We start from the raw sequence: 16,247 nt of genomic DNA, 5'->3' as shown, positions 1-16,247 counted from the left end.
AACAGAACTAAAGGGATCCTGATATCTTTAAGTAATCACAGTTATCCCATTGTTATTGAAAACTTTTTCCAATATCACTTTATTTTTCCAAAATATTCAACAATAAAGTATTTCATTCCATCATCAAATATTCACAGCGCTCCTCGGCGCTCACCTCTCTAGTGACATTAGAGCAGCAGGTGGTAAAGCTGCTCATCATTAATAACAGACACTTCTATTGGTAATGCAACCACACATCTAATGCCTTCAATTTAGTAAAGGGCAGAGACTCATAAAAGCATTGCGAGAAAGGTCTTCATAAAGGAACCACTTCTCTTTTGCAGTGGTAAATGGCAGTATATTTGAGCTTAATTCATTTTTCACTAAATTAAGCGAAGTTTTTTTGAGGCAGTGTGACTTAGTATCATTATGTTCGCTTTTTTATTTGCACCCACTCACGAAAGCAGGCGTGCAACAAAACGGCAGGCAGCAGAGTGGGTAACAGTCAGTCATCTCTAGTTGTGCTCGTAAGCACAACAGAAAAAAGTACACGATCAGTGAGGCTTTGATTGGATGGGCAGAGACATTAACAATGACATAAGATTTCAAAGAAAATTTTTCAAAAGACAAGATGAAAAGTGAGTTTCATCCTCTTGCTGCATCTCAGTCTGCTTGTCTGTATTCACTCTCCTCATGACACTCTAAAATGGTTATGAAATACAATTTAACAGTCACTGAACATATGGATAGTGTTCAGTGCAGTCCTTGAACTTTTCCACATTTTCTCCAATAGAGTCCACCTGCATGCAAGGTAATGCCAGTTTAAAAACAGCAGCGTTGGCAAGGACTCAGAGGTTTATGAGAGAACATTAAGTAGGAAAAAACAACCTCAAGAACAATGAGCAAAACAGAGAGGTTGGAATGTTGTGGAAAAGTTACATATTGGGTACTCCTGGTGTCATGGTCTAATCAGATATTACTTCAAGACACCTTCAAAGGCTTCCTGAGCCTCAAAATGGCCTGGGTCAGAAGGTTGCATAGTCTTAAAAGACTGTCGACTTGACAAATGTCCAGACAGGAGGGTAAAGCTGAAAAGTTTAATGAAGTGAGCACAACCAGGAAATTTTAGGCCACGTATGGAGAGGCTGATTTCATTTGCCAGCAGGTCTTGGAATTTGTCCACACTGTCAAAGGTACCAAAAGCTAATTCCATGATCACAATGCGACTGGTACTGGCAGGAAAACTAGCCTGACTTGAACCCCAAAGAGAATATATGTTGGACTGTCAAAAGGAGAATGAGAGACACTAGAGTCCCAGCAATAACATGACATGGAGGTTGGTAGCCTCCATTTCATGCTACATTGATGCAGTAATACATGCAAAAAAGAAACCCAACAAAGTGCCAACTGCAAAGAAATGAACAAACTTTTCAGAACACTACGCTTTACATTTAAATTATGTAATATTCAGTTTCTAAAACCTTCACTTTAGAATTTCCATTAACAGTAAGCTCTAGCCATCACCATTAAAATAAAGGTTTAAACTATTTTCCTGTATGTGTAATGAATAAATCTAATACATATATTTAATTTCCATGAAATGAAAGTATCGGACATTTTCATGATATAAATTTTTTTAGATAAAGTATTTTAAAAATAAAAAAACATTAGGACATGGTAACTTACTCAGCCTCTACAGTCAAATCCACAGATTACAAAGTTCTGATAAAGAAAACACATCAGTCTCTGATAAAAGAAGCAAAAATTGGATGTTGCTCTTGTATTTTTGAACACAAAGGAAACCATGGACAAGATTCAAAAACCCTGAAGGAGAATGACCATTAAAAACACTCGAAAACAAAGAAAATCTAATTTCTAAGAGAGTGCCAGCAACCAAGCAATGACTAACATCCACTTGTTGCATGAGTCAGCCTCTCAAAGTCATCTGAAGATGGTGACCTCATATTTCACATAATAAAGCCAATTTAACTAGTCACAGACACTTCACCATGTAATAATGCACTCAGTGCACCCATGTCAGATGATGTTGATGAACAAAGCAGCCTCCTGTCAGTGTTTGAGGGGTGTGTAAGTATGCACACAAACAAAAACTCAAACTGATGAACACTATCTGAGTGCTACAGACCTTGATTGTCTTTATTTATTCCATTTTAGAGTGCCATTCCTGAGGAAGAACAGGCTTATGACTCAGCAGCTCAAAGAACGGAGGCTCAGTTCTTCAGCTTGAGTATGTTTCCATGTTTTGCATATCTGAATCAGTACCACATATGCTGCAATTAATGATTAGCCCATCTCTGAATAATACTGTCTTGATTAGAAGACAGATTTAATAAGTCAGAGTAGTAAATTGCAAAAAGAAGTTAGCATCATCATGCATAAATATGATCACACGCCAGAGTAATGTAGTGAGATGATCTTACTTAACATGCATGCTTTTGTGTAATAGCTAATGGATGTAAACTTTTGCATTTAATACATTAATTTGAAACCTTTTCTTTGGATTTTTTCATTCTATCTATAACATAATTGTTGTGATTAAGGTGCATTCCTTCCCACACTGTAAGCATGAACTGGGTAAAAATTTGTCAAGTACTCTCAATTTGGCAAAAAAAACTAAAATGCCAAACAATTAATCATAAACCTTTACAATGCAACAGTACAGCAAAAGTGAAACAATTTATTGGTAAGATGAGTTAAGGAGATGCTTTGCATCTGCTCGTAGGTATTAATCTATTTGTCGATGGGCCACGTTTTGTTTTGTTCTTTTGGAAAATCAGAGGTCAAGTTAATAGTTGCATCTCAAAAAACATATAGATGGAGCTTCAGAGGAAAGCTACACAATCATAGAGCGTAACGGTACACATCGAAAACGTGTAATGCTCTCGTCACGCCACTAGTCAGAGCTTGGTTCTTTGAAGCTGAGTGCGCATGTGCGCTAGGGATTCCCTGACAGAAAGATCCATTTATTCTGTTTACAAGAAAAGAGCCGGTATGTTTTAGAACCATTGCACTCTTTTCAAACTGTCCCGTTGTCAGAGAAAACATTCAGTGGTTTTATGTAAATATACACTACAAACACAACAAAACTCTTCTACTTTCTCCAGGAACTGTTATTGTGTAATCAGGGCCTGAGTTGCAGTCGTTAGTTACACTTTCTTGGTCTTAGTCCCTGATTTGTTACTTCTTTGTTAGCTTTTTGTTCACAGTATTTGGGTTTGTGTGTTTTTCGGAACAAGTAGCTAGAAATGCACATATTATTAATGGTTGTAATTGATATTTGTAAGCCACAGTATTCTACTTTTTGCTCCTTTTAACTAACAATGAGCTTTCAAGATCTTTTCTATTTTCCTTTCTATTCTGCTGAGTGTGCACAATGGCAATACATCTGTTCTTCTGCTTAGTTTGGTTGATATGTCTGGATCTCACAGAAACTACATAATTTCAGACAATACTGATCTAACATACAAAGGCACCATGTTTTGACTTCCATTCATGTTGTATGCGTGCACCCTTTAATTGATTCCCAGCATCTCTGAAACACTTGCATAAAAATGACATTCATCTGCACTGGTTCTTCAAAAAAAAAAAAGTCCCCATCTTAAACAAAGGGGTTGGTTCGAAAATCGGCTTTTAAATGTGAGACACGCAGAAAAAATATTTTCTGATAAATATTTTCAACTATAAAATAAATGTATTTTGTGGTGGCTCATGTTTATAGTTTTCTTTAATTTCATGAATGTGAGCACACTGCTTTCATCCATTAGACAAAATAACAGCTGTCATGGTGACGTTGTCAGTTTTCATAGAGCGTATGAGCCAACAGTGATGTACGAGAGGCTGTGAACAATGCCTGGCTGCAATCAGGGATCGGTATCACTAAAGCTGCCATCCTGAACCTCCCCTGGTTCATTAACAGCTTCCACATCTGCTTAGCTTTTGTTGTCAATCTCTGTTTTTATTTTCTCTGTGTGGATGTGATCACTGCCAGCTGCTAAATGTGCTGAACAATGTGTGACTGATTAACATGATTGGGAAGCACACCGGTTGTTCTCGATGAGCTAAAGAAACATGCAAAAGATTTCAGATTTACACAATCAATGTTTGGGAATAGCCTTTAAATGCAAAAAAAATGTATCAAAACCAGACCTAATCGTGGCAGTGTGTTGCCAGGTTATTTTTTATTTATTTTTTTACCCTAAATTTATGTCTTCTCGTTAAAAAACTCTAGTTATGAATAAGACAGTGCCATTGAACTTTTGGCTGAGGATTATGGGGTCAGAGGTGAGGCATGACATCAGTACGCACAAATCCTGTTTCAACTGAAAGAACATCAACAAAAAACGAAATACAAGTCTTGCAGTTTTGTCACCTCTTTTTCAGATACAATCAAATGACAAATTTAAAGTATGTATATAGTATGTATAAACAAACAAATAAAAATCACCCCTAGTAACAATGACAGATCTATGCAGACGAATCTGCATAGATCGGAGATAAGTGAGTAAGGGTTCATTTTGTCTTCTAGTTTCTCTTTAATCTAATATAAAAAATTTCAGTTCATCATTCGAATTACAGTTGTTTAGAAAAACAGGGTAATCTAACCAGACAAATGTTGATTTATAAACAAAAGTGAAAATGCTTCCTATCTATTGGACAGACTGTTTTCAGGCAAGGAGATGGTGCTTGCTATATTGAAATGCAAAAAGAGAAATTAATTGCACTCTCATTTGAAAATTTTTGAAAACACCGAGGGAACTTGCCTGATTCATCCCCTCCACCCCCGCACACATACTAAGCGAAGGCAGAAATAACATCAGAGAATATACGATTCAGAAGAGATGTGTGTTACATGTCAAACTGTTCCGTTGTGATTGAAATAGAAATATGCCTTCAAACACGTCAGCCTTGAAGATAAAGCCAAAGAAGTGGCACGCAGAGTCAGTGTACGATAAACTGATCCCGTTTTAATGGGAAAAAGGGACTTGATCTTGTATGGGAATTAAAAGTTATTTCATTTTCACCTTTAATGAGCTGATTGTAGATTTTTGTCATGAACCGTGACAGTTTCGCACAACCCAGAATAAACAGCTGCTGACTGTGGTTTCCGTTTGCTATCCCTGCTCATTAGTCTGACTGCTGTAAAGAAAAACCATCCAAAGGAAGGTTGTTTTGGTACCAGCAGCTACAAACATGATGGTTTTAGTTAGTATGCCTGATGGTATCCATCTCTCCTAAACCTGTCAGGGACTTTTTATAGGCTACTTCAATGCACAGTGCCCCCAATAAATCACTAAACATCTGAGGATGAATTGTTACACCCCGTAAGCATCTTGGTTTCAGGGTGTACTTTGTGGTAAAACAGAAACTTTTCTTTGAGTTGGTAACTATTACAACATTTCTATTTGGGTCATTGTTGCTCTATTTAAACACTGATAAAGTCTTAATTCAGTGAACTCACATTTTTTACACACATTTCATCTTCTAAGGTCGTTTCAGCTGAATTAGAATCGACTAATCTATAAACATGGGAATTGGTTGGATAAGGAGGCTTTGAAAATCACAGAATGGAAAACAATTGAACTATTAAAGTAATTTATGAATTCTGTTTTAAAATGGTAAGTGGTTCAAAAGAGGCAGAAAAAGATAGCAATTTTAAGTTTGCTACTCTGACATTACAAGCAAAATGAACATATATTTAACATAAATATTAACGAATAAAATACGACTTGTACCAACTCTGCTTCCCATTCTGGTCAGCAATGACTTTTTCTACATTACGTTATAACAAGAAATATTTTCAGTTTGATAACAGTGAGAAATGTCTTCTCCAAGTGATACACATTTGCACTGTGGGTTGTATTTTCCTGGCAAGTCAGTCCAGCTCTTGTAACTCTGTCCATCAGGGACACTTTTAAAAGTCTGCATGGCAATAACAACTGTTCATCAGATTTATTTAAGAAGAATGTTAGAAATTGTCACTAGTGTGGCATATGAGGAGCCACTGATTGTAATGATGGGTAATGGTTAAAAACAGCAGTTCAAAATCATAAAAATGCAACAGCTTATGACTGAGACATTTATAACACACCAGGTAAGTACAGGTAAGTACGCAAAAATATATATATCTCAGAAAAACGCATTATTCTCTCCACGTACAACAATAATTTATTTCTTACTTTTTTCATCTTTCCAAGGGACACGACTGAAAATGACAACTATGACGTTTTCATTTCCAGCAGTAATTCATTTTTTTGGTAAATGCCTGGGCGATGCATGTATTTCAAAGTGATTTTGAAAGTCTGGAACTTGATACGAATACAGATCCAGGCTCAACTTGAGGTAAAGCTTGGCCTGGCTAATGTCCCCATGATTTTCGTGACTCAGAGAAGTAAATGAGGACAGACTCGTGTATTTGGGCAAGCCTGTGACATGGACTCCACTTTAAATCATGGTATAATTGGTCATTTTTGGATTTGATCTACAATGTTCTGTATCTGTAATTCTTGTATCCACAAAAATTTCTGTGTTGTCTGACCACGAATGTTAACAGTAAAATGACAAAAACAGAAAAAAAAAAAAAGCAAACCTTGCTGGTGCTGTTTACGTAACATGAGTCAGTAGAGGCCCAACTGACCAATGTGTGGGAGAGTCCAGTGCATAGTGCAATCACATCATTGTAACACTGGCCAATAATTGATATTTTAAAACCAATTCTTTTTACATAAACTGTTTTGGAAGGTTTACCTTAATACGAAGCTAAGACAATATAGCAGTAAAAAAAACCATACAAATAAAAGCAACCTAAAGGGAACCTGAACTTTCTATTTAACATTTTCTGAATGTATTTCCAAATTTATGCCCAGTTCACACTACACGATTGTTGGGCCCGATTTTGCCCTCACGACAATCTTAGAACGTTCTGAGTTCTAAGATGGACCTTTTTCACGCCTCCGGGTTTGAAAGCGGATGTGGGGTTGGACAACTTAGCATTAAAAGGCTAGGAAAATGGCTCAGTGTCAGCGCAGTTGTTTTTGTTCAGTCCCTGGTTGTTCATGTGGGGCAAGAAAACAGCCTTATCTGTCATATCATGCGTTCCCGACGGACCCGGACCAACGCAGGCAGTGGATCCAGGCGATCCGAAGAGATGAAGGTCCGGACTTTTGCATAAAGACGGGGAGTACTTTCGTATGTAGCCGTCACTTCACACTGGAGGATTTTGTTAGCGGATCCACCACCAGCCGCCTTACAAGTGGAGCTGTTCCTTCCCTCTTTGCCTGGAATAACTTCACTGCACCGGCAATGAGAGAGTCTGCTTTCGAGAGGGCTAAGAAACGGCAGTTTGTCCTCTATCAGAAAGCTAGCCAGGCTGAAGATGACTACACGGCACATCCACCCGCAGGTAAAAGATAGTATATTGTATATATTTTCCATGTAAGAGAATTTCAGTAAAATATAGCTGTTGCTATAATGATATTATTATTATTATGATCACATAATAATGAAATTATGAGATTATGTGGTTATGTATTTTGTGGAGAGATTAAGTCAATGGCTGTATACATAAATGCTCCGACTCACAACATGTATTGATCTTCACAGAAGTAATGTTTCAAATATATAATTAAAACTTATTGCTAACCGTATGTTTTGCTATTTTATTTTGTGGTTTTGCAGGTGCACTTGATGAAGTTCTGGATTATATCAAGGAGTTGGAGGCCAGACTTCAAAAAGTGGATTTGTCTGCCGCACTTTTAAGCTGCTACTGTGCCTCTGATGACCAGATCCGGTTCTAAAACAAATTTCCATCTGAATGTGTGTGCCGGATCTTCTGGGAGTCCATTGCACCCTCTGCATCACGCCTGGTGTTCTGGACCAGAGCACAGAAACTTGGAGAGGAAGCATGTGCTGAAGCCAGCCCTGCCCGCTGCATGCCTCTGATTGATGAGTTCCTGATGTACTCATTCAGGTAGCAGTGGGCATGAAGGAGCAGCTCATTGCTGACATGTTTCAAGTCAGCATAGCTACTGTCAGCCGAGTGACCATCACCTGGGCCAACTACCTCTTCATTGTGTTCTCTTCCATCAACCTGTGGATTAGTCGTGAGAAGGTAAAAGCCAGTATGCCTCAGAAATTTCTGAAGTTCTCTCCAAATGTCCGTGTCATCTTGGACTGCACAGAAGTTGCTCTGGAAACGCCATCATCCCTCACCTTACCGTCTGAAACATTCTCTGCCTTTCCATACTTATCAGGCCAAACCATATAAATATCATATCACTGGTCAATCTATCCGCCAAATTCCTATATTTTCTTTTGTGTTGTATTTATATTTTTTATTTATATTCTTATTCCTTGCTTATTTTTGCTTAATTTAGGGTTTTTGCTACTCACATTTAGTGTGTACCTTTGTATTTAATTTGTATTTGTTGTATTCTTTTGTATTTTGCGCACAGTGTGCCACTTTTCTGCCTGTAAGCTGCTGGTAACTTCAGTTTCCTGAGGGAGTCTTCCCAAGGGATCAATCAAGTACGAGTCTAAGTCTAAGTCTACATGAACTACACCACTCTGAAAGGTGATTTGAGTTGCTCCCTGTGGGTTGGTGGCATTTATTTCAGCGTTGTACACAGGCTGCATCTTGGACAAAGATACAGTTAGGGCCAGAAATATTTGGACAGTGACACAGGTTTTGTTATTTTAGCTGTTGACAAAAATATGTTCAGAAATACAATTTATATATAGTATGGGCTGAAAGTGCACACTCCCAGCTGCAATATGAGAGTTTCCACATCCAAATCGGAGAAAGGGTTTAGGAATCATAGCTCTGTAATGCAGAGCCTCCTCTTTTTCAAGGGACCAAAAGTAATTGGACAATGGACTCCAAAGGCTGCAAGTAACTCAAAAGGCCTTTCCCTCGTTAACCTGTAATCAAGTAAGTAGTTAAAAGGTCTGGGGTTGTTTCCAGGTGTGTGGTTTTGCATTTGGAAGCTGTTGCTGTGACCAGACAACATGCGGTCAAAGGAGCTCTCAATTGAGGTGAAGCAGAACATCCTGAGGCTGAAAAAAAAAGAAAAAAATCCATCAGAGAGATAGCAGACATGCTTGGAGTAGCAAAATCAACAGTCTGGTACATTCTGAGGAAAAAGGAATTGACTGGTGAGCTTGGGAACTCAAAAAGGCCTGGGCGTCCACGGAAGACAACAGTGGTGGATGATCGCCGCATACTTTCTTTGGTGAAGAAGGACCAGTTCATAACATCAACTGAGGTCCAGAACACTCTCAGGGAAGTAGGTGTATCTGTCTCTAAGTCAACAGTAAAGAGAAGACTCCATGAAAGCAATACAAAGGGTTCACATGTAGATGCAAACCATTCATCAATTCCAAAAATAGACAGGCCAGAGTTAAATTTGCCCAAAAACACCTCAAGAAGCCAGCCCAGTTCTGGAAAAGTATTCTATGGACAGATGAGACAAAGATCAACCTGTACCAGAATGATGGGAAGAAAAAAGTTTGGAGAAGAAAGGGAACGGCACATGATCCAAGGCACACCACATCCTCTGTAAAACATGGTGGAGGCAACGTGATGGCATGGGCATGCATGGCTTTCAATGGCACTGGGTCACTTGTGTTTATTGATGACATAACAGCAGACAAGAGTAGCCGCATGAATTCTGAAGTGTACCGGGATATACTGTCAGCCCAGATTCAGCCAAATGCTGCAAAGTTGATCGGACGGCGCTTCACAGTACAGATGGATAATGACCCCAAGCATACAGCCAAAGCTACCCAGGAGTTCATGAGAGCAAAAAGGTGGTATATTCTGCAATGGCCAAGTCAATCACCAGATCTTAACCCAATTGAGCATGCATTTCACTTGCTCAAATCCAGACTTCAGACGGAAAGACCCACTAACAAGCAAGACCTGAAGGCTGCGGCTGTAAAGGCCTGGCAAAGCATTAAGAAGGAGGAAACCCAGCGTTTGGTGATGTCTATGGGTTCCAGACTTAAGGCAGTGATTGCCTCCAAAGGATTCGCAACAAAATATTGAGAAAAAACATTTTTGTTTGGGTTATGTTTATATGTCCAATTACTTTTGAGCTCCTAAAATGTGGAGTGTTTGTAAACAAATTTGTATAATTCCTACATTTTCTATCACATATTTTTATTCAACCCTTTAAATTAAACGTTACAATCTGCACTTGAATTCTGTTGTAGAGGTTTCATTTCAAATCCAATGCGGTGGCATGCAGAGCGCAACTCACAAATATTGTGTTACTGTCCAAATATTTCTGGCCCTAACTGTATGATCCAGAATATTAATTTGTGTCTTTGTTTGATTTATTAGTCTGCTATACAGGAGAATTTGAATCTAATTAATTTCATACATAGCATAAAATTTACATAAATGAGCAAAGCACTGCATAAAAGAACCTAATTACTTATCATTAATACGTTGAAATAATGCGATACCTCTGCTATAATTAGATTCCAAGGCACATTTTTATCAATACAAATGAAACATGAATCTGTATTCTGTACTGAGATTTGCTTCAGTTTAAGTCAAACAATGCACTGAGGCATTTCCATAATCCTGAGAACATGTTGAGATTTAAACAACATGACAGTAAAAATCAAAAGGACAGAAACGTGGAATGTTGCTGCAGCTTTGAAGTGGGAACCGGTTCAAAATCCCAGTGCAAAGCAAATTGTGTTTTGTTCCAAACAACAAAGACAATCAAAACTGTCGTCCCTAAAAATAACAATCACACCCTGTCACACAATATCTGCAGACTCTCCATTAGAAGAAACAAATCCCAAATTCTGCTTCTTAAAAAAGTCCTGGTTTCTGAACTCATCAGGTAAACTCACTACTTTTTACAGTTTACAAATATGCAATTATAATGGATCTGTGTATTTGAACCAATTAAGTTCTATGTAAATGTCGTAAACTAGAACAAATTTATAAAAAAAACGTTTCATGAGTTTAGTGATTTCTATTTGACCTTCATGAAAAAAATTAAAAACATGAGCATAAAAGAGCTGGAGCCTTGAGTGAAGCAGCTCTGTACCACACTGCGATTAAATAATGAGCCAAAAATACAAAAGAATAGAGTAAGCAGCAAGAAACAGGTTTGTAATTTGTCATCCATTAGCAGGAAATGTTACACAGAGATAGAGAGAGAGAGCTGATGAAAGTCTTTAGTGTCCTTAGATGGACTTATATGTGCTACTGTTATGCCATGGGTTACATAAGTAAATAAACCAATTGCTCATCCACCCACAAACGCAACCAGCCCACAAGCAGGGCCACACAAGGATCAGATACTTTACTTCAACAGGAACAGGTGGCAAATGTGCCTTAAGAGAGTAGAAGGACCTTGGATTATATATAAATTTCTAAACATTAAAATCTAAGTCAACATTTTCACAAAGTGGAAAAGTTTAGAAGTCCAATAATTTCAAATGCTGTAACTTCCAACAAGCCAGTTGGGGTAAGTAGCTTTTTGTAGTCAATATTTTACCTTGAAGAGGGTTTTGAATGGCATGTTTGTCATGTTTCCATTTTGAAGTTTAGCAAGGATAAATGACTTCCTGTGCACACTTTTTCTACATAGTTATCCAAAACATTAAATAATATGATGCTCCAAACTGGTGTGTGATGACATTAGTCTTTGTTATGTCACAAAAAATATATTTTTTCTTAAAAAGTGAAATGGAAGTTGGGAAACAATTTGGTGCTTTTTTGCCACCTTGTGTCTGTTTCAACGCTGTGTCTCAAAAGCAGCGGGTAAAAAAAAGTCATGATATTTTTTATCCTGATTGTAATACAAAGTTAATAAAAGAATATGTAGCTTAAGAACGATTTGAATACTTACTTTTTTTCTATTTAAAATTATAGCCATAAAATTTTCAAATGAAATGTTGACTGAGGACTATCCAAATTTATTTAACAGTAAAATGACATGTTGGAACTTGTTTTTTGTTTAGAAACAGAAGATCTTGGGTTTGGTTTTATTAGATTTTAAAGAACTTGAGATTTTAATTCCTAATCAATTTTACAGATGTAAACAAATAAATGGCACCATTTCAGGGAAAGACAAATGATATTAAATCTTTCACATAATGTAATTTGCATTTTTATGGCTTCAATTGGTCTTTTAACTATTCAGGCAGTTTTGACGCTATGATCACATTCGCTCATTCACAGACGGACTCACAGACTGGTGGGCAACATGGGGCTCAGTTTCTTGCCCAAAGACATTTCGACATGTGGTGGCGGGGAGCTGGAACTGAATTCTCAATCAACCAATTGCCAACTGACTGCTTATCCCCACTGCGTATGAGATGGGACAAAATGCAGCAACAAGATGCAGGTGTTCCTTAAAACTTTAAGCCTGTCATGATGCAAGTTTCTTCATATAACAAGTCATTTGGTTTCCATTTGCAGACTGCAATAGTGTATTGTAGCATGTGTAGACATAAATATTTACAATTTTAAAACCAGCATTAATGTGCTAACAAATCCTTCACTCTAGACTAGCTTTTCTATGTAAAAATATATTCGCTAATTTTTCAATAGAGAAGGTATTTTCCCCAAATATTTCTTACATTTCTGCTGTCTGCACAAGGAGCTCAGAGGCCAAGTCATTAACCTGCAGCCAATGACTTTTCAGACTGCATGAGGAATAATGTGGGGGATACACTGCACAATATGTTTTTATGGGACAGAAAAATCCTTTATAAAATAAATTAAAATACCACTGAAAAGTTAATTTACTTGATTAATAAAATCTAAAGGAGGAAATAATATTTTAAATACATTCACTACACTAGTGACCCATTTCAAGAATGTATTTGAGTTAGTTTTGATAATTACGACAAAAACTAATAAAAATCTGTTTGTACGAATTGCATAATGGATATTAAACAAACGCCATAGAAAATAACATAATTAGTGGTCGACTGAAAACTGTGTATGAACTGCACAGTATATGCACTGTACTTTGAGTGTCTTTTGGATGAATTACAGCATGGAGTGGTTTGGCATGGAGGCATTCAGCCTGTGGCTGCGCACAGATAGTAAAGAAGCCCAACTTGCATTAATAGGCGTCTTCAGGTCTTTTACATTGTGTCTCTAAACTTCCTTTGCATAGTAACCCACAGATTCTCCATATGATTTTAGTCAGGTAAGCTTACATCACAGTAATACCATAGCTAAAAAAACAGGTATATGTTGTACACTTTCGACAATGTCGACGGGGGACAAATCATTCTTCATGTGGCTTTTCAGCAGAAGCATGAAGTGCTCTGAAATTTAATCGCTGTGCAGACTTTGGACTTGTTAAAAAAACACTCAGAGGACAAACACCAGCAAGTGACGTGGTTCCTCAAATCATCACTGAGTATAAAAACGTCCCACTGAACCTGAAGCAGCTTGAATTCTGCAGCTCTCTCCTTCAATTTAAAATGAATTGCAAAACATATTTTCCACTGAAAAGAAGAGATTGGACCACTGCAGTCCAATTCTTCTTCACCTAATTCAAGGTTAGACCCTTATGACAAATGTCATAGGTTCGTCTGTATTCAGTGAGTAAGGAAGGACTGAATTCAGCTCAAGTCAAAAATCAACAAAAAATATTTCTTTCAATATATCAAAGTATCTCACTAATGTTTCACTTTTTGAACAGAATGACATTTGATAGCTTAACTTTTCAATGACATACTAATTTATTGACGTGCATAATTGATGCCTGTATGTGAATAAATCTGCCTTTCTTTCTGACATTTATGTCAAACAAATAAAATTAAAAAAGCCTCCCGGATCAAATTTATGATGTACCGATTTCTTTACGAGTCTCATCAAAAAAGTGGACCCATTCTTTCCCTGCTGCCCATTAGTGTCCACAAAACTGGTACACGATAGACACCATAATCACCCAGATGGGCTGAAAAAGTAAAACATGTCAAACTAATTTAAGAAATCAATATCTATCTTCTGACGCAGGAAATGCTCAAAGCTCTAGGGCCCTAAAGACACAGAATGGCTCTAAAAAGAATCCTATTAGAGACTGGCCCTGTTTCCCTAACAGCACTAAACATGAAAAATATGAAAGAACTTTGTGATTGCTTTCTCAGCCCATTGATTCAAACTCACCCTAAAGTCGATTCCCACTGTGGAGATGAAGCTGCCAGCAAGGAAAGCCCCATCTTTGAAACGGACCAGTAGACAGGTTTTCCCAACACCGGAGTCACCAACAAGCATGACCTGCATAAAACACATGAGCTGAAAAGTCAATTGGAAGGATGGAATGAGTAGTGCTAAACATTGAACCCATGAATATTATGAAATTAGCACATCCAGAAAAAAAAGGATACAAATCCTATGTAGGGGTGTGAAAAGACTGAACTTCCTCTGTATTTCTGTGTTTGGTGTGTGAAGAGTGCACACATGACTGAGTTTGTGGACAGTGGATGTCCCAGCATCCTTCCTGTAAGTGTGTCCTCTCATGCAGAACAAACATACATTGCTGTGCTTCTTTGCCACAGACACATGGTTTTCATTCAGAGCCGTGATTGGATTAAAGGTTTTATGTGATTACAGTTATCAAGTTAGCTGAGGGACTCTGGGACCCAGATATGGAAATCAAAAGTGGCTCCTGGGTCCAGAGAGGAAACAGACAGATGAAAGACAGAGGAAGCAGAGCGAAGGGACACAGGGAAACAGGGTCACTGAGCAGATGCACAGTTACAGTAGCACTCTCCTTTTTTCTATTATTTATCATTATTATTTTAATTCAACAAGATTCATTAGTGTCTGAAAGCTACAGTGTTAACAAAGAAAACTATAGTACCTTGGAACAATTGTCAAAATCTTACAGATTTGGGCCTTTATTGAAGAATAACATGAAGAAAGGGGTTGTTGAAATGAAGCCAAAAACTCATATTAGCATTTGGTATTAGCCGAAAAATGTGCTCCAGTGAGAGATGAGACCATGGTTTAACGTTCTGGTCAACATGCAAAATGGCAGAGCATTGCACATCAGCCTGAATACACCATCCATAACATAATGGTGCTGACTGCATCATGTGCAACTACGTTTCAACTGGAGATCCCATTTTATTGAAAGAAAGTTCTCTAAGATAAGGATATAATGGGAATTTACTTGGATTAAAAATAGAAGCGTCACAACTTCATATTGGTCTACCACATATAATCCCCCCAATTCACCCCCTGTAAATGCACTAAAGTCTGTAGTTTGTGGCAGAGTGTGGAAAAGTTTAATTAATACAAATAACCGTGGATTCATACAGCAATATCGGAATGTGGTGCGAAAAGAGCAACAAACACGAAGTAGGTGGCAGACTTGAAGCGTTTTTGACGCACACAATGAAAACCCGTGGGCGTGAAACTGTTTGTGTTTCTGTGAAGTGGCAGCTCTCCACTCACACGCGTGCTCTCTGAAACCATGCAACAATTGCTTCGTGTGCATGCACCGTCGTGTCATCTGTGGAAAAGTGTACATTTGTTGCATAAAGTGGGCAGCCCATGATTTGATCAAATCGCCCCTCACCCTTTTTATTCCCTTGATGACAATCTATTTTCATCAAACTGACTGACATAAAGTAAATCTCACCTGCGCTGCTGTTTTACCTCACCTTGAAAGCGATGTCATGAAACTCGTTGCTGCTGCTGATGGACGGTCTGCTGGGATGCACCACGCCGTTCATCTGAACAATGCTCGGGCTGCTCCTCGCAGCTTTCCCGACGCCTTTCCCGCCTGGGCTGCCAGCTGACGGGCTGCTGCTGTTAGGGGCTTTGCCTTGGCTGCCTTCTTGCGAGACATCGCTTCCCCTGCTTCCCCCCCCCCCCCCCCCCCAAAAATAAAAAAAAAAAGATTTCAAAAACTGCGTTGTCTCTCTCGGTTATTTCAAACTACAACCTAAAAGGAAACGTCAACCAAATCCACGAGAAATGGGGTTAAAGGAAAGTTGCGGCTGTGCAGAAGTTCGCTGTTCTTTCACCTGTGCGTTGAGCGCATCTTTCTTGGCAATCCGCTGCTTTTCAAAGTGAGAGTGGAAATGAGGCAAAACGCTGGCTGCGTCTTTCTGCAGCTTCCTGCTCCTGATGTCCTTCTGGTTTCAGGACAAACGCCCCGGCGCTGAGCGCGGCAGCAGCATCAAGTGCATGTGATGCAGTGGAAAAACTCCACCTTCACGGGAGATCAAAACTTACAACGACTGATTTAAAACAA

At 38.4% G+C, this 16,247-nt stretch overlaps 1 protein-coding gene across 1 annotated transcript in view; it reads right to left on the bottom strand.

Annotated features, from left to right (window-relative positions):
• LOC129363541 (ras-related protein Rab-26-like) overlaps window positions 1-15,839 on the bottom strand; it is a 39,317-nt gene extending 23,478 nt beyond the window's left edge. Inside the window, 3 exon segments of the mRNA XM_055035698.1 lie at window positions 14,150-14,260; window positions 15,652-15,807; window positions 15,810-15,839. Coding sequence (XP_054891673.1) covers window positions 14,150-14,260; window positions 15,652-15,807; window positions 15,810-15,839 — 297 coding nt within the window.
• Between the last annotated feature and the right edge of the window lie 408 nt (window positions 15,840-16,247).

The sequence above is a fragment of the Poeciliopsis prolifica genome, unplaced genomic scaffold (genome assembly GCF_027474105.1).
Source record: "Poeciliopsis prolifica strain line A6 unplaced genomic scaffold, Auburn_PproV2 SCAFFOLD010, whole genome shotgun sequence".
NCBI lineage: Eukaryota > Metazoa > Chordata > Actinopteri > Cyprinodontiformes > Poeciliidae > Poeciliopsis > Poeciliopsis prolifica.
The sequence above is the reverse complement of the archived record's forward strand: the minus strand, read 5'-3'. Positions and strand labels throughout refer to the sequence as shown.